At 43.4% G+C, this 19,205-nt stretch overlaps 2 protein-coding genes across 3 annotated transcripts in view; one reads left to right on the forward strand and one right to left on the reverse strand.

Moving 5' to 3' along the window:
• The window catches only part of RAD9B (RAD9 checkpoint clamp component B), a 17,209-nt gene extending 14,514 nt beyond the window's left edge, over positions 1–2,695 (forward strand). The window contains exon 11 of the mRNA XM_037375520.1: positions 2,433–2,695. Coding sequence (XP_037231417.1) covers positions 2,433–2,435 — 3 coding nt within the window. The 3' untranslated portion in view covers positions 2,436–2,695. The remainder of the gene's footprint in view (positions 1–2,432) is intronic.
• The window catches only part of PPTC7 (protein phosphatase targeting COQ7), a 23,298-nt gene extending 5,031 nt beyond the window's left edge, over positions 1–18,267 (reverse strand). The window contains exons 1-6 of one of the 2 annotated variants that reach the window (XM_037375526.1): positions 17,904–18,070; positions 12,859–12,991; positions 8,089–8,268; positions 5,145–5,343; positions 2,703–2,826; positions 587–716 (exon numbers count right to left, since the gene is read on the reverse strand). In XM_037375526.1, the coding sequence (XP_037231423.1) occupies positions 587–716; positions 2,703–2,826; positions 5,145–5,343; positions 8,089–8,268; positions 12,859–12,991; positions 17,904–17,954 (817 nt within the window). In that variant the 5' untranslated portion in view covers positions 17,955–18,070. Of the gene's footprint in view, positions 1–586; positions 717–2,702; positions 2,827–5,144; positions 5,344–8,088; positions 8,269–12,858; positions 12,992–17,903 lie in introns of both variants that reach the window. The other variant, XM_037375525.1, reaches the window with a different exon arrangement.
• Positions 18,268–19,205: the final 938 nt, after the last annotated feature.

A 19,205-nucleotide genomic window follows, 5' to 3' on the forward strand; every position in this document is an offset into this window, starting at 1 on the left:
GACAGGGATGCTAATGGTACAAGGGTCAGAAATTTTGACCAAAATTACCTCAAACCCACTGAAGGGTGGGCAAAATCCTGGCTAAAACGCATCAATAATAGAAGACCTTAAAAAAACAAACCAAACCAAAAAAACACCCCAACACCCCCCCACCACCACCCAACCAACCACAAAAAAAAAAACAAACAGAAAAAGCCACCCACGCCATCGAATCCAAGGAACAAGTCAAGTACAGCTCTCTCTCCAAGAACCTGGATAACTTGTATCAGGCAGGATTCCTGGGGCAGGAGCATACATATTAGAGGAAAAAAAAAATTTAAAAATCAGAGTGCTGTGTTCTCTGTGTTCCAGCTGCTTCCCCACAGGAGGCTTCCGACCAGCCGGGGCCTGGGATGACCTGTGTCAGGAGCTGGGGTCCTTGCCAAACCTGGTGCGCTGGCTTGGCGCTCTACTGCCAACCGCATTTCTTAACACAGTTTTCCTATCAGATTTTGCAACAACAGAACTTCACTTTGCTTAAGATTTCTCAGAGATAGCAGGAGTGGGAGGAGGAGGGTGGGGGGGGAAAAAAAAATTATCTTCTTACCTCTCACATTCAATCCATTGTCACATGCAAACTGTGCAAACGGCGACATGTAAGTGGGATCATATGCCAGCTCATGAGCTTGCTCAGCGATGCTTCTTGCAGTCTGCTGTATACTCTCATAGTTGGAGTTCTAAATGAACGAGGAAAAATGTTTATTCTTGAAAGAAAGTCCACTGGTCATTGTTTTGCTGATGCATGTCAGTTTGGAGATCCCTGACTGCCAGACATCTCTCTCACAGATTAGGGCAGTAGCTACCATTCTCTCTTCCAAACTGAACCCTCACCACCTTTCAGGCTTTGTAAATTTGGGTTAGAACTGCAAATCTGCACAACTGAGGTCCAGGCTTCTGTTCCCTACCAGCAGCTCCAAGACTTGCTTTTGGAGGACTTACAGAATTTAAAAACTTAGAAGACGAATATTCCACATAAAGAGACCTGAAGGAAACGGGTTATTTGATAGCTGTGCTAGCAGTTCACACTGAAAGACCCATCCTTCCCGCACAAAGCAGGCTCTGCTGAAGCAATTGCATTTTACCCTGAATGAGAAGTCTCTCTTCTCTGACCCTCATACCCAAACTGCCAACAGCACACTTGGGGAGACCGGGCACTTTAAAAATCACATGGGAAAAAACCCGTATTGAGCAGGCAAACTTTCTATAGACCGCAGCATTTGAGAGCCATTTTTTTTTCCCCATTTCAGTAACTCTGCTGCTTTATTCCAAGACTTTTCTTACTCAACCCAACATAACAGGACAACCGCTGCTCTTTCGGTTTGTAACTATTTTAAAATGCCTTGTCATTTGAAGAGTCTTCCCTGCAGTCTGGGGAATTAGCAGGCATTTACATCATTAACTTCTGGCTGAACCTCACGGGGAACTTTAGTGCCTTTCCCAAACACACCGAAAGGTGGAGCTCAACTTTCTTCCACACGGGAATTCCAACCCCAGTGTGCTCCCAGGCCAACCTTACCCCCTCCCTAACCTTACCCCCTAACCAGGACAAGGAAGGGGGGAGTACAGCCGACAAGAGGTGTGAGCTGGCTACAGCATCAGCAACAGCCCTGCGGGCAGCGACCAGCCCCCCAGCCCTAGCTGTTACACCTTCAGTGCTGTCAGCACCTTTGCTAACCAGATTAAAGCCTCTGTGACAGCCTGTGCTCACATCTTCCATTTCAGACCAAATTATGCACAGGGAAGAGGGGAGAGCGATCATGGGGAATGCAGAGAGGGGGAAATAAGAGCCTGCCTGATGCGCCCAGGCCTCTCAGACATGTTGTCTCTAAGGACCCAGTCTCTGTCTGACACCACCTTTCTGTTCTGTAGCTACAGGGTAAGAGCACGCAAATTTTTTTAAACACTGCACTATAATTCTACATGTTAACCATATTTGCATTTCATAACAAAACAGTTTCCTCAGGAGGTTATACATATTGATATCTCCTAAGCACACTTTCCTTTTTGTAGGTAAATAGCCTTAAGCTAAGTGTTCTCATCCAAATTAAAATATTTTAATACATTACTTAAAAAAGAGCATTTGTGGTCACTAACTTGGAAAAAGGGCCAGGAAATTTTTTTTGCAGAACATTAAAGATTTTCAGGCGTGCACACAACCTGCAATTCTGACAGCCCATACTACTTTAGAATTACTAGTTTATAACCCTTCAGAAAAGCTTCAAATTATTTTTAAGTACACAGCTCAATCCTTCAACTAACCCATGAGAGAATGCTGTATTTTTCACATATATTATCTACAACCTGCAAAGACAGATCAAATACAGTGTGTGCGAGCAGCTGGCCAAGGGCAGTGCCTGCTACTGATGATCTCCCTCTTTCCCCTCCCTCGTTAGTGACACGGGACCAGCTGCCACTCGGGACACTTATCCCTGAGCTGCTGCTTCTGGATTCAGCCCTGTGCAGAGCCAAGAGAGCGCTGTGGGGTCGGCACTCCTTCCTGCTGCTTACACCTGAAATGTCTGAAACTGGAAAGTCGCTCAAACGGCAGCGCTTTGTGTTGGATCTTTTCTATAAAATACAAAAGTTACATGCCTAAAGAGTAATGGCAGTAACTATAAGGGAGAACCAGCACAAAAGATGTGACACAGAATACACACGCTCACCTTCAGCTTTTTTAACTCCTGCAGAATCATGTAGTCAGGCATGTTGTCAAACAGTCCGTCTGTGGCAGTCAAAATAATGTCTCCCAGCTGGACATCAAAAGAGGTACTATCAGCAGCATCGGGGCTGTGAAGATTACAGATATGTTAAAAGAAAATGACCCCAGCAGCATCGGGGCTGTACAAGTTACAGATATCTTAAAGAAAAGGACCAGCTTTCACCAAGACACCAAGCAATGTCAAACCAGCACATCAACAGCTTTTGTAATTCACCACCGTTAGGTGTTTTTCTGCAAAAGAAAAGAAATAATCGCTAACCGTGGAGCTTTTTTCACCAGGATGGCTTGTCAAGAAAGCTACAACAGAAGAACTGTGATTGCAAACAGGTAATGTTCCAGCTATTACACAAAGGATTTGCATTTACAATTCCCAGATGAACAACCCTGCAAACTAATCCGCTTCACAAGTGTATCTCCATGGAAACCATTAAGTAGAATGGTGGCTCAGGGCTTCCTTCTCACTCATCCTAAATATGTAAAAAAGCTATACTTGAAAGGACAATTCATAACAGGACTGGCCAAAACACTTCAGGATTCTGAATCACTTTCTAATGCAATGGAATATGAAACATGTCTGGAAATCGCCACCAGGAGACCACAGCTGGTTGGTCTACTTCTGTCTAATACATTACACAATACCAGGAGGAGAAAAATATCTGTTTTGGCCACAAATATTGCTGCAAACTCCGAGTCTCAGAAGCAGCTTAATGACAAATGCTTCACTTGTAAAGGTTCTTCAGGGGTCTTTAAAAGGGAGAAACTACTGCATGCCGTGCCATCTGACCATGCCAATGACCAGAAGAGCTACTTTGCTCAACTGATTTGTAGCTTCAGGAAGGTTAATGGAGTTAAGATTGCCTGCCTATTCTCATATATAGCCAAATCTAACATTTAACTGGGACAACAAATGAAATTAAAAAAAAGTACTGGAGAAGCATTTAGACAACACGCATGAGTACTAATTAACGTCAAGAACAGTGCAGAAACTAGCCAGAAAGCTATAATCATGATTCAGAATTGAAGTGTGGGAGCTCATTTATCTTGTGCTTTCTTTATTATGTGATGACTCAGATTGCTTTGCTTTCCTGACTTCCACTGGACATTATCAATTATCCTTCTGCTTTTTGGTTTTTGTTTTCCCATGGATGACACAGAATCTCAGAAAAATTAAGATTTTTACTGCTCTGGAATTCCAATCAATCATTTAATTTTAGTCTAATTAAAAGGTTAAATTAGTTAAGGGTTCTAATTTCAGAGTTCTACCCTAGCTTCCTCTCTGTAGTCTTATGATGAAGTAATAAAAACACATGCAAGAATGGTCAAGAGTTTCAACAACTTAACCAACATTTTCAAGAAGAGCTATTTTGGCATTAAAGTCATAACCATTACTGCGTCGGCTGTAATATTTCATAGAATCACAGAATCATTCAGATTGGACAAGACCCTTAGGATCATGGAGTCCAAGCCTATCAAAAACTTCACGTGCCTACTGCACTCCCTGCAGACTATGGTCACTCTTCGAAGAGCCACTTATCTTCCTGTATTCAGATGAGGGATATCACTTTAATAAGTGTATAACCATTATTTGAGGGCTGTATTTTAATACTTATTTGAAAGCTGGTTTTGGGGGTTGTTTTTAATTTCATATGACTGGCAAGGCTTCACAAAGTCAGAGGATGCATCAGCCTGACATTCTTAGGGGAAGACACAAGTACAAGTCTGCCTTTGAAACAACTCATTTCTGCGAACAGATTGTCCTTTCCCTAAAACTCTCGTTTCCCAGCTTGGTGTTCTGCCAACCAGTTTTTTTGCTCGTCTTGGTCAAATACAATATGCCACGGGAAACACAGCTATTTGGAAACACGAGTTAAGTGTCACATGTCCCTCTGCTCTATTCTTCAAGTACTCGCTACCTTGCTGCCAAGATATCTAAATTAGCGTACTCCAAACCAGTCCCAAGAGAGTACAGACAGGGACTGGGAATGAAAGCTGCTGGTAAGACAAGCCACTCACGCAAGACGACCAGCGCATATACCAGCTCCAGGCTTATTACAGCAGCTTTACTGAGTTACATCTTTCCACAGATCAGAACACGCCGAGTGCATGCCACAGACTAAGGGGATATGCCGTCATGAATGAATAATCATTAGCCCAATAAATTCAGACTGGGCAACGGTGGACAAAGTTTGTCAAGTACAAGGTGAGAAATGTTCACGTTACCTAAAGACAGGAGGGGGGACAGGTATAAGACCCTTTGGTTGGATAAATGCCTAAATCCCACGTGCTACGCTGTGCTATACAATGAGCACTGCAGCAGCAAAACTGCAACCTTTTGGGAGCTGATCACATATACAGATTAAAAATTTAAGTTCCTTTCCCACCTTACCTGTCACTTAAGACAACCCCTTCTGCTTCTGGTGGAGCTATTGACAGCTGGAACGGAGTGTTGAAGTAATGCTGCTGCTCATCAGATCGATGTACTACTTCTCCTCCTCTGACTACCAAAAATCCAGAATCTCCCAAGTTGGCTGTATGTAAACGATGACTTGTTCTGTCCAGAACTACTATACAAGCAGTACTGCTTCCTGGAAAAGGAATACGGTAACTGGAGTTAGCCTTAGAGAAATTGCTTGCTCTTCCATCCATTTGATTCATAGTCAATTTTTCAAAGCTTACAAATCAGAGGAAGTGGAAATAGTAACACCAAAATTAATATACACTGAAGGTAGCAAAATGCTAGAAACTTTGCAACACAAACTATGATTTTTGTACAGAACTCACTTTTCCTGCTTTGATTTTGGTAAACACATTATGCTGACAAATACCTGTTTTGTTCCACTTTATTTACAGTTTTCCATCCCACCGTATGTCAGCACATTCTGCTATAGGACTGGATTTACAGAAGTCACATAAAATACTGAAATTCCAAAATCATTGAGATAATAGAATTCTAGTAGCATCCATACAATGCTAGGTGCTCTCCACACAGTTTCACTCATCAGCTGTAAATAAACCATGTTAAGTAAAGAACTGCTTGCAATTAAGTATTAGGTAATATTGCATTACTCTCGTCAGAGCATTAGAATGCTTTTCTTTATCATATGGCTCTGTAGAGCTATCTTTCTATTTTAAAAAGTAATAATCCTGTCCCATCTTCAGGATACTAACTTCACAAGTTTAAAGAAAACATGTTTCAGAGACAAATACTATTCCAAGTTAAAGACAGACAGAACAGAAACATATCTACTTGTGAACCATGCTCAGAACTATCCCAGCTGTGCTTGAGGGCACTTAGGCATTCTTGATTCACTCGCTAAGCAGTAGCCACCAACTGTGCTTGGTTGCAAGCCACAAAAATAACTGTCCTGCAAAGATACCCACCCACAGACTAAGCCCCTCACAGCAAACGGCAATCACTTCGTTCCTGCGAATAGGACAGCACATCAGGAACTTTCATTGCTGAAGAGGGTGAAATACAGCTAAAGCATTTCTTCCTGCCTCTAACGTTAAGTCCCTATATCACTGGCTGGTGAACAACCTTTATCTCCTATCCTAAGGTTCTTCCAGTAGGAGCTTCCAAGCACAGCTACATGTTGGACAGACCACAAGCTTGCAAAAGCTAAGCTTACAGTCAGGCCTGCTGGTGCAGAAGTCCAGCTGGCTCTAGGCATCACCTATTCCAGATGCTTCCCCTTCCCAATATAGGGAGTTCCCTGCAATACGCTTGTACTGAATTTGTCCTCTAGTGGATCTACAGGACCTTCTCCACTCTTACTGTACGGTAAGTCAAAGCAGTATCTTAGGAAAAAAATCAGATTTTATATGTGACAGCATCCAAGATAGTTCTGCAATACAAGAATAGTGTTTAAATAAATGGGACAGTTTCCTCCCATTTCAGTTTTGCTCCAAAACACTTGCTAGATGCAATTGTGATGAACCAAGTATCAAGACCTGAAGCACAACAGCTGGGAAAACTTATTGCCTAATGAATCCTCCTTAATGAAGTCCTCTCCCTTCACTTTATTTTAAATAAACTCCAAATGCTCACTGCTGTGGTAATTCCAGGGGTTTATTTCTACTTCTAAAAACACTGTTCTCTGTTGAAGGAGAAACACTAAGGATCATTAGTTTCAAATTCTAACTCTATTAGCAGAGTGTAACTAGGAGGCCATGTGTGGAATGCAGATCTTGTGACTCAGCATATGCTGCTTTTCAGAATTCAAAAGGTCAAGCCACGCAGGGCTGCCTGTGTCTACAAAGCTGTTGTGAGAGCTCTCACCAGTGGCCCACTTTGTAGATCACTTACAGCTACATCTGCTTTGCACAAATAAGCACTATTAAACATGCAAAATCCTAATGTAATTAACGGCCACTGCTATTTTAGTGATACTTAAGGTCACGTCTGAGGTTCAAACCTATTCTTTCAGCATATAATGCAAGAACATCTGTTCCAAAGCTCAGCAGACAAGTTAAATATAGCTTACACAGCACTCTTCTGGCATAGAAGTTTAAGGTCAGGTGAGAAGCATGCATAGCATGCAGGGTAACACTTTCTTGGTGCATAAGAGGTCACATGCCCTTTAAAAAAGTACTCTGCTTTCAAGGTTGTCAGCTGAGGCCAAGCAATCTGCTCACCACTCCCAGGGCAGCTGGATGCCCTGTCTAAAATCAAGTTTGACACAAGATATGCTAAGCATCTACTTTAGTTTCCTTTAAAAAAAAAAAAAATCTGCAATGACACACACACACACCCTGCCCAATAATTATAAAAATAATATAAGGTACCAGTGATAGTATGATACAAACTACTTCAATCAACCAATTAGGTTAAAGTTCATTGGACATAAAAGGCAAGAGGAGCAGTAAGGGATGGAACGAGCAGAACTGCATCCAGCTATCGTCAGAAAATGTTTTTGCTCACATAGCTTAAGCAAAAAGCCACAATCAGCCATTAGGAGTTTCCATCAGAGAACAGTTATTTATACATGTGTCACAGAGCATGAGCGCACATGCCATAGCGTGTTCTACTGCAGAACTCATTTTGCAAATTCTTTGCAAGCACTGGTAAATTACCACCCTTCACACATAAAGGCTGTTTGCCTTTTATTTTGTTATATACATATATGTGTACACACACACACTCACTCAAACACACACAATAAGGATGCTACCAAGACAACTACATTTCTATGGGGTTTTGGTTAATTAAGAGAAGATAACCGCCTGCAAATTTGTTGTAGAAGCTGGCAATAGATTTAAGCAACCTTGGCTAAGTATATGTCTAGGTAACAGACAACACAGACCCAGTCTATACATTTTTGCTCTCTTACCAAGCAAAGGTACTTTGTTCTGCAGCAGCTCACAATAACCTGCGGTGAGAATCCCAACAGGATTACTTGGTACAAACCGTCCTTCTTTTACTAAACGTTCACATGTTCGCATTAGAGTCCCTGAGAACTGAGAAGGGTCAACCCCATAGTCTCTCCAGCCACCTACACCATCTGCTACCCCTAGAAGAAAACAGAAAACAAGAGTTATACGAACAGAAATGGTTTCCAAAACAAGGGGGTTTATTTTTGACATCACTTAAAAGATATTCAGCAACTAAAAAGTAGGATATAGCATCTGCTTGAAAAGCATTTTTGATTAAGGAAAAAAAAAATCTAAGCATTTGTAAGGTAACTTCTGACATCAGCTCCTGAATGAATCTCTAAGTATAATCTGAATTTCTGAAAAGAGGGTAAAAGTCTACTACCGAGGACTCTGTGAGGAGGACAACTTCACTAGAGAACAAGAAAGGGGGGATTTGAGGGAGAAAGGGGTTCAACCACATTAACCTTTGATTGGCCCATTAAAAAGGAAGAATTTTTATTATTTTTAAATACGATGGCTGTTAAGATTTTAACTAGTATAGAAATTACAAAGAAACTCTTCCCACTATTCAGTGGCCAAAGTCTTCTTTCTCAAGCTCCCTGCTCATATTAAGGCTAACACTTTCTATCTGATAATATAAGTTTTAAAATGAAAATTTAGTTTCTACAGAAAGTGTGTTCAAAAAAAAACATGTAACCAACACAATGCTGGGGCCTACCCCTTCCAAGGGCTGTGGCTTACAGCTGCAGCCAAGCAAGAGAATGAAACCTGATGACAATCCAGTCAATTTTCAGTCATTCAAAACAACCTAGATACAAGAAAACCAGACCAGGTCCACCAAAGCTTGGGAAGCTTCTGAGCAACCATAGAGGCAAACAGCAAAGATGCACATAGAAAAGGGAGGTGGTTAGAGGGAGACGGGCAGCCAAAGCAATACTCTGCCAGCCATCTGGCTGAAGTGTTTTGAACTTCCTCACCTGGCCTCAACGATAGAAGTAAAATACTGTCTGAAGGTATTGTTTACCAGATAAAACTATTTCTACTTGGAAATTGTTCCAAAAATCTTTTTGATCCTCAGCATGTGAGGGACTAACCATTTCAAGCACAAGCTTCTGTAACATAATAAAGCTAAAACAACATTCGTGATAAAAGCACAACGAGCCAATTTCACGAGCCCAGACTGTGCTGAAGAACAGCAGTCTCCTTGGAAAAATTGCCACTTAGCAAACGCACAAAAATTTGACCGAGAAGGTAAGTTTGCCTCATCTACAAATGCCCTTCACATCAGACACCATCTGAAACTGAGACGGAAGGTTTAGAGCCGACCTTGGCACGAACTATAATCTGACAGGAGGTTATAGCCAGATTCTGAGCAGCCTATCAACATTAATCAGATTTCTCCCAAAAATAGTGCACAACCTTTTAGACACCTGCTTTGTCCCTTTGCTTTCTTAGAAGAAAGTTAGAGAAATGCAGATCCTCGTATCCCCCTCTTCACACCAGACCTTGGGAAGAAGCTACTGCAAAAGCAACCCTGGCATTCTCAGAAACCCCTTTTCTGGTTTCTTCAAGAGCAAACTAATCCTCTCTTTACAGGTCACGCAACTCCAGGTTAATATTGGATTAACCCTTTGCTTTCCGCTGCCAGGCAGGCAAGTCTAGAATAAGAGATCATGGAAAAGTTCTAGATCTTGAACTTGAAACACAAACTAAGCTTCAGTTCAGATGATGGTTCTTGCTTTACATGATGTTACCAGGCAAGACTGTTTTTTCCCTTGAAGATGAGCACAATCCAGATGTACCTTTGCTAGCTGAATACAGCATTGCTTCACTGACAACAGGGTTAATGCAATGGAAACACAATGTTTGACAAGTACTGTCCAAAGATTTTGGCTCCCAAGGTGGTTACAAAACAAGCTCAGCAGAAGTTACAGAGTTCCCTCAAGCGACCAGTAAGCTGTTTTTGCACTAGTTTTCTTGGGAAATATTAAACAGAAACACTACAGCATTATCACTGGGTACAAGAAAGCCACCACAGCAAGCACCTGATAAGGTTAATTATCAAAACCTACTTCAATATTTAAAGCAAAAATAAAAGAGTATGCCACCTGATTTTTCTTCGCTCATTTCTTACTCCAGGCAGGAAATCTGAATCCGTGATCATGGCAGCACACTTCATACTCCATCTTGAGCCATGAAATGGCTTTGTCTGCCTTCCTGTCTGCTTTTTGCAAGCTATAAACAGCTTCAAGTACATTCTGCCAGTGCCTTCCAAAACAATCACACTCTAGACTGTCCACACATACACAGGTCCTCCACCTTAGCTTTGTACCAGACTTAAGAGAAGAGCTCGTCTGCTTAAGAATCAAGACAGCTGTACATTCCTTCTCCATCACTGGCACAGAAGCAAACAGGACCATCCCGTTCGTGAGCAGGCCCCGGCATTCACTTTCACTGCAACACCTCCATGACACCTCACCAGCTCATCAACCCGTGTGCCACTGCTCATATCTATTTCTTGTCCTTGCCCAAAATGGACAAAGTGGGTTTTTTTGCAAAGGTTTGTTGAGTTGGGGTTTTTTTCCCCTCCCCTCTCTTTTTCTTTCTTTTTTTTTTTTAAGCTGTATCTCTTAAAGATGATAGGTAAGTTCATTTAAGCTAAATGACCTTGTTAGCTCCCAAAGCATGGCTCACGGACACTGCCAGAGCAATCAAATGCTTCCTCCTGCTCCAGCATGCCAGGAATTACTGCAGCCACCCAGATCAATGGCAGCACCCAGGCAAAGCACATTCAAGAAGCTCTGTACTACACAGTGCCACCACCTAGGAAATATCCACATTTATTGTTTTTGTCTTAAAAGAGGATTTTTACATTCCCTAGGATCTTTAGCCATCCTGTTCTACCTTCGGCATGGTTTTAAAATAAAAACAGTATCTTTACATTCTACATTCTCAACAAAAACCAAACAGTTTTATGGGAAAGGAATATGTGACTTTTAAACAGACTGAATAAACCACTACTGAACCCGATGACATGTAAATGGGAACAAAGTTTAAGAAAACTTTGTGATGTTTGGCATACAGCAAACAAGGAGCAAAATGATTTGTGAGACATTTCAAACCCCAGAAGTAGCAAAACCTGAAAACTCAACTCATAAAAATGGACTAGGTTTTATGTAATAGCACATTTCCCCTTTGTCACTAAAGGAAAACTCAAAGGTACTGCTACTGGCAACATCACTGCCAAGGAATAATGCCAAGCTCTATTGATTTATATTATCTTTGTTGTCATCTAAGGCAAAAAAACCCGTGAATATTCAAAACAACTACTGTTTTAACAAGCAAAAAGATTACTCAGGTTTTCATTTTCTTACTTTTCACCGTAACACACTAAATATTGTCTTCCAGTATCCACCATTTAACTTAAAATAACCATCTTACAAAACAGGAATCACAGGGTATTTAAGACAAACTGCATGGCTCAGAAGAGTTGCTGAAATTGAACCGTACTCAATCGTTGATTTTTTTCCTAAGCTATTCAGTAAATGAGAAAATTTAATAGCAAGAACATTTCTTTGAATATTCCTTGTTCAAGCCTATGCAGAAATTACACAAATGTCCGCGTGACACTGTGAAATGCCTGCAGCTGGACGAACCACCACTGTAAATAAAGTAATTGAAAATTTCACAATAAATTACTTCAAAAGAATAATAGCTTCTCAAGTATTTAACCATATTACGGAGATCTTTCAGAATCTTTGAGAGTTAACAGTCCACTACATCGCCTTCTGCTGGAAAATACACAAATACTACTGCCAGATTAAATACTTGCTGCATGTGTCAGTCCAAAAACTGGCTCCTTCTAACTTCTTAGAAGATTCAGTGTATCAAGATGTCTCTGAGTGAGCTGTAAGGAAGTTTTAAGACAAAGCACGAGTGACTGATGGTGCAGCACTGAAACCGAGCAAGTGAAGATAGTGGCACTGAAACTTGTTAGAAGTTTATTGCAAAATTCTGAAAGCACCTGGGATAAAATGACAGTTGAAATGCAAATGCAAAGTTGTTCTGACTGTGAACACATAAGGTTAACTGCAGAAGCCCAGTTAACAGCCCACCAGTGCCAAGACTGGTAAATATGTGATTATCACCACACACTTTTGTAGGGCAGATCCAGATGTTTTACCTACTTCAGAGCAAACAGGAACTAAACAGGCTTAAAGTTCAGAACAAAACAACAGTATTAATCAAACGCTGTTTAAAATAAATAGTATTATGAGTGGAAGTTCTGACAAAATAACCTGCCCACGGTCAGAGCCCAAACGTATGACCCTGTCCCAAAAATCTCTTGAAAGATGGATACTTTCAAACGTTGTGTCAGCTGAGAACAATAATCACACACAGAAGCACTGGGCAGGCACGAGCGTGCCAGCAGGAATTGCTTTTGCATACGACCACAATTAACCTGCTGAGACATTCCACACATCCTACTGAACTTTCAATTTCTTTACCTGAAGTAGCAATGAATCACTGATAAAAGAACATCAAAAGGATGTATTTGCAACTGAATTTTTTTTTTGCATCAAATACAGAAGGCTACAATGGTAACAAAGAGCTATCAGTGGCATTACACGCGTTTGAAATACAGCACCTAGTATCCATCAACATACCAGAACTGAAATAAACTGATAAGATTTCTTGTTTTATCAGCAATGAGATAAATCACACACCTAGGTATGTTCTCCATCCAAAGCAAGTCACATGCTCAAAGCCAGCACTAACTCTTCCAGCAGCTTCACCGGCAGCGGGTACGGGATGACAACGGTATAACCAAATGGTGTCTATGCCCCCGCGCCCCAGGTTCTGGCAAAGAAATAGCCTTGTTAAATACAAATCTCTAAAGGCAGATTGTGTGTGACTGATGACTAGTTACAAAAGGAAAGGTTACTTACTCACACTGTGCATTTTAGAAGTTCAGAAGAAAACCTTAAACTACCCTTGCATGAAACAGAAAGGTACTGAAGAGTAACTGGCTAAGTGATTGTAAGGAACAAAAAGCAAGAGGCAAAGTGAGCGATGATGTCTTAAGAACAAACTGAAGGAGGAACAAGGAAGTCAAAACATTAAATTGTGCATCTATTTCCCAGAAAAAGCAGCACTTCCATCTTCCCCCCCCCCCCCCCCAATACACTGTTGTTCCTGAAACAGGTTTTTACCACCAGGTAGATCTCTTACCCATTTTATTTAAGTATTTAAGCCTCAGAAATAGCTCAGTGGATTTGGGGAGCTACAGGAGAATGCTAAACTATCATTTATTTCTGCAAGTTTTGTAAAAACCTCCCCACATAGTTGTCACTATTTGATCTCTCAAGGTGTTGAGCAACCGAGGAACTTGTTTTCGTAGCTGGACTGCTACTGGTGGTTGGCACTTCAATGATGAAAAGGGGTAGGTACCGTGGGCAGACATCAGCCCAGCTGCACTGAAATTACTTACAGCCTGAAACATCTCAGGCTCACAACATTAATAGTGTGGATGAACCAAAGTAAACAGCGGGAGATTTCTGCAACATTTCATGCGACATAGGTATGATTACAGCCTCACCTACTGTATTGTGTTCAGCTTTGTTTATTTCCTTCTGTGATTTGACAGAACCTGCTTTTCGCTCAAGCCAAGATCTGCATGAGTGGAAAACTGTCCACTACCACCAAGTATCAACAGCACTCAAAATTAAAGTAAGTGTTGAACTGCAAATTCTGATCAGAATATGTAGCGTGCAATGCCCTTGCAGGAACTGTGGTAAAGAATAATAAGATTTAAGTTTCATTCTCAGAAAGGGAGCTACCACATTTCTAAGAGGTTACACTCAATGCTACTTCAGAACAGCTCTGCTGACATTGGGATTAGTTGTATTGACAAGACTGTCAGTGAACAGGATTGTTAATGTTTCTCAGTCTGTAGTTTCTCCACAAACAACAGTACTGATGCTCCCATGTTAAAAAGAAAATTTCATTTGGTCTATTACAAGCTAAGATACATACATGATTTTTTTTCTTAACTGCTTACTCCCTCTAACAGGTCCAGAGTTGCCCCAGTGGAGTAGGTGAAAGGCTACTCTGAAGCAAGCAAACAACTTGCTTCCTTCAGCGTGATCAATTGTGATAAGGCAGCAATCTCTTTAACAGGTATGATACCAAATAAACCACTTCACATAGTCTTAATTGACCTTCAGGCATCAAAGTAAGAATCCCTTCCTCCTCTACAGTTGCCAGAACAACCTTGACATTTCATCTGCAAATCCTTTTAGGTTTGGTAGCTTACTTCCCTTGATGACAGCGAGACTAACAATATTTCAGGGGCTTTGTCACTCTGGACTTCTACGTACCTCCTATGTAGGCTGCTGAGAAACAATTTTCAAATAAAGTGCAATTCCTTTCAGTCCCTGCTCCCCCCTACCCCCAGGGAGTTGGGAGGGGGATTAAAAAAAAATAATCAAGATTTGCAGCAGATAGAACAGTTGCCAAATTTTAAACTTTGCAGTGGACAAACAGTACCCTGCTGCCAGACAGTTTTTTCCTACTACTGCTGGGGGACAGAAATAGTTTGGAAGACTAGTCAAGTCACACTGGTTACACCCAAAGTTCTACCCAGCACAGACATTGTATAAGTGATGCTGTCACGGGATGCGCATTGGTTGCTGCAATGTTTCAATTATGAGTCACACAACAGCTTGGAAAATCCATAAAAAACTAGCAAAGACATCAGAAGCCTGATAAGGCAGAAAAAAAGCAAGAAAAGGCAGATCCTACCAAAAGAAAAAAAAAATCACTAGCATGAGACATCTCAATTTATAAACAAGCTTCAATGTTTACTTTTGTTAGATCAGTGCTTATGTAAATGTAAAAGTGTTTAAGTTGATTTTTAAGATTTGCGTTTTGCTCCCCATGCACTAAAAATTCTTGCATGCTAAGCAGGAAAAAACAAGTGTCAAGTTTCTGAAGAGTTTTGGGTTTTAGCTTTGAAAAAACAGTATTTCTGTCCTCAAAAGCTACACAGGCATGCCTTCAGATACAAAGTAGTACACAACATCTACCAAGTGTCAAGAAGATATTAGATTATTCTGAGGATCTGGACAACCAAGGCACTGACAGTGAACATACAGAAAGGTACAATATGGTACAAGCAGCCGCAAAAAGGAAACACAGGCCAGAATTATAAAGCTCCAGAGATTAGTATTAGTAGTAAAGCCATTTCCTTTTCCTCAGAGTGATCCCAAAGGAAACACTCTGGTTTCTCTCTGTGTTTAGGATGGGAAGAAAACATGCAAATTTAAAAGATGAATCCCTGGGGTTTTGTCTTATTTTTACTTTTGTCTGGGATGTAAGCACAGCAGTAACAGGCCTTGTCAAGCCTTTAATAATGAAGGGAGGACTGGAAATAACATGAATCCTCATAAGCATTCTGTTGATCTTACACTATGAAAGGATAAAGCACAGACTAGAAGACACTGTTAAATTTTAGCCGTTAGACTATACAGTATACATGTAACAAAAGCAGTGTTTAGCATTTTCGTATTTGCTATAAACATGCTGCCTAGTCAACTTTTGTTTGACCTAAGAAATGAATCCCCAAGCACTCATGCCAAATGGCTGGGAGTAGCTCTTTCACTGTTACACCACACCCATTTCCATCCCACACAGGCATGCTTTCCATATACTGGTTCTAGAAAAGACTGGCATGGAAGAATTTTCAATTAATGATCTGGCATGGCTTTGTCACTGATGACTACTAGGGCAGAGTAACTAAGTGATATGCTTTAAATCTACTGTTGTCTAAAAGCGCCCTTACTGCATGTTGTGTTCACTTTAGCTGAAACCACATGAGCCTCTTCACTACTAACTTAAAAATTAAGCTTGAACAGGAACAGCTCAGCTCAGCCAGTTTTGCTGAGGTGCAGAGCTGGGCAGGTATTGAGCTAGTACAAAACTTAAGAGGCTCTTTAAAAAAAAAAAATCATTCAGGAACCTCTGATTTGTGGTAAGAGCAGGAGCAACTGAGGGCTGGAAAACACCAGTGCTGAAACTTTCTGCAGCAGTGTAGAAGAGCTGGTTGAGAAACAGAGGGCAAAGAGATGATTGTAGTAGCAGAAACAAGGAAAAAACTGTGTCTGTAAACCTAAGAACACAGATGAAGAAAAAGCATGGAGTTAGACCACAACAAAACCCACCAAGAACGTCACTGTTTGCAGAACATACAGTGATCTTGCTTTTTGGTATGTATATTAGAAAAGCAATGAAGAGCTAACACGAAAATAGCTTTACAGGGGGAAAAAAAAAAGCATCAACACCAACTGCTTTTCTATTTAAATTATTTTCTTCTTCGTACTTAAGACATCCTGATCTGAAGCCTTCTTTGCTGTCTGATCCTTAAGCAGAGTTATAATTCTGTTTGTTTTCAAGTTGCCATGAAAATTAATGCAAAGATCAACTTGGAAATGCAATTCTCTGTTGATTCCAGCAGGAAGACAAGCCAAGCTGTAAGTCCACAGATGGCAATTACCAAATACGGCCAAAAAACCCTAAACATGATCAAATGCGTCTAAATCTACCTGCCTCCCCATGCAAAGACTCCACCTATAAGTAAAGGAGATTCTGCATTTCTCTTATGGGCAAACACTGATTGCTCATTTTTTTATCAGTGCTGGCCTGGTACGAACTTTAAGAGGCAGCCAGCCTTAGTCACATGTTAAAGTAAGGTCGTCCAACAGCTAATTCTAACAGAAAAAAGTTTCTCTGGAACAGGCACAACAAAAAGGGTGCAGAGTATCTAAAACACATCGACCGATTTTCCACACCTTGAAAGCAGGAGCATCACCCTTAGAGTAACAGTTCCCTTGAGAATAATCAGCAATAACTGTTACCTAGCACCAAGCTACAGCTTCCCAAAAAACTATCTCAGCTATATTAAACGACAACCAAGTTACAATGACAGCACCGAGTTGTGAAGAATCACCAAGCACCGTCACACCGTGAGATACTGCAGTGCAATCCCACCAGCTTTAAAGTAAAAAAAAAAAAAAAGGGCAGGGGGAGGAAGCTTTTCTTTTTTTTTTTTCCTTAAATGTCAAAGTTGTGGTGAAAATTTCCTTCTGTCAGCTGCTTGAAAACTAAGTTTTGCAGAGTGTCCGTCAGCCAAATTCAACCTCGACTACAGAGGAAAAAGGTCAGGCACTGTCAAAAGCAATGCTGCTCACAAACTGGAGATGCCATTGATTATCTATAATTATTCACTACTTCTAAAAATCTGAACACTTGAGGTTCATTTCGCACATGAATCCGCAGCAGAGAGCGTCACCAGGGTAGAACCAACCCTGAAATTGGAAGTTTGACATTTGAAACCGGCCTCAATGTCACTTTGCCTTTCACTTGACAAGGACACAGCACGCGCCGAGACCGGGAAGTGTCCCTTTCCATCACCTTTTTCTGTGGAAATGCAGCACACAGACAGGGGGCTCGGTTAGGTTTTAAAACGATGCAGAAAGCGACCTACAGGAGCCAGGCCTCGGGGGCACCCACAGGTGAGGCAGGGCTGGGCCCCGGCCCCCACACACCGCCCCAGCCCGGCGTAGCGGGGGGGGTGTCGTAGGGCAGCAAGGGGATTCCTTTGGAAAGGGAATAAAAGAAAATAAAGGGGGAGAGCCCTCGGAGCTGGCATTCACCGGCGGAACCGGCTCCTTTGTCTGCGGCCGCGAGCAGGGCCCCGGCAGCGCTCACTCACCCAGCACATCTGCCGACCGGTGCCGGGCCACGAAGCAGGCGTCGTCCCCATAGCACATGCCTTTCTTGAGGATGCCCTTGCGGAAATCTTTGCCGAAGCCACAGCTGGCTGTCACCAAGCTGTAGTCGCGGGAGTCCGTCTGCGAGAGGCCGCCCAGGACTGCCCGGGCCACCAGCCTGCCATAGGAGAGCACCGAGAACATGGCGTGGGGCGCCCAGCAGCCCAGCGCCAGGAACGCGGGGAGCCACCGGCGCAGCCGCCTCCTGACCTGCGAGCGCCCGCCGCAGGGCGCCAGCCTTCCCCTGCCCGCCGGCCGGCTCGCCTCAGCCCCAGCCCCGCCGGGCCGCGCTGCCCCTCCTCGGCCCGGCCCCTCGCCCTCCCGCCCCCCGCGGGGCCGCCTCGCCCCTCCGGGCCGGCTCCCGCCCTCGCCCCCGCCGCCCGCGCTGCCCCTCACGCCCCGCGCGCCGGCCCCTCGCAGCCGGGCTCGTCCTTCCGCGCCACCCGCCCCCCCCCGAGGGGGGCTCCGCCGCCTCCCCGGCCGGCCGGCGCTGCCCCGCGCAGCTTCCGGACGCCCTGCCCGTCGCGCCGCGAGGTGGCCCGGTCAGAGCCGGCGGTGCCCGCTGCGCCGCCCCCGCACCCCTCCGGCCGCAGCCGCCATCTTGGCCGCGCGTGCTGAGGCCCCGGCGCTCGGCAAAGCGAGCGGAGCGGGCGGGCGGCGAGGTCAGCCCCGCCCCCGCCCCAGCGCGCCTGCGCGCACGCCGCCGCCCGCCCTCATTGGCTGGCCGCCGCCTCTCATTTGCATCTTGCGGGACAATAACAGCGGGCGGCTCCCGGCAGCCCCCGCGGCGGCGCGGCACGGCGGGGTCGGGGTTGGGCCCTCGTGTGCCCGCGCGGGGGGCACCGGCGCCACCGCCCCCTCACCTCCAATTATCCCAATTACGCTTTCCACAGTGAGGCTGCGCCTAACCCAGATCCTTGCCCTCCACGCCCGCATCGGGCCGCATGTCTGGCGTGCTCCAAATAACTCAAAGGGACTCGGTGGCCGTTTGTACTTTCTGGCTATTAAGGACGGTTATGTGAGTCACACCACGCAAAAAAAAAAAAAAAAAAAAAAAAAATTAACTCTTCCTGTTTTTCCCCGGCGGGGTGCAGCTAGGGATAGAGGTGGCTTGCTGTGGCACGTGATGTTTGTGTGGTTTCTGTGGGGATCCATGAAAGTGCAGAGCGTTCATCCATCCGTTTTGGGTAAGGGCCGTGAAATGCCAAACCAAACCCTCCCGAGAAGGCCACAGCGTGCAGTCA

This window comes from Falco rusticolus, chromosome 1 (assembly GCF_015220075.1).
Source record: "Falco rusticolus isolate bFalRus1 chromosome 1, bFalRus1.pri, whole genome shotgun sequence".
Classification (NCBI taxonomy): domain Eukaryota; kingdom Metazoa; phylum Chordata; class Aves; order Falconiformes; family Falconidae; genus Falco; species Falco rusticolus.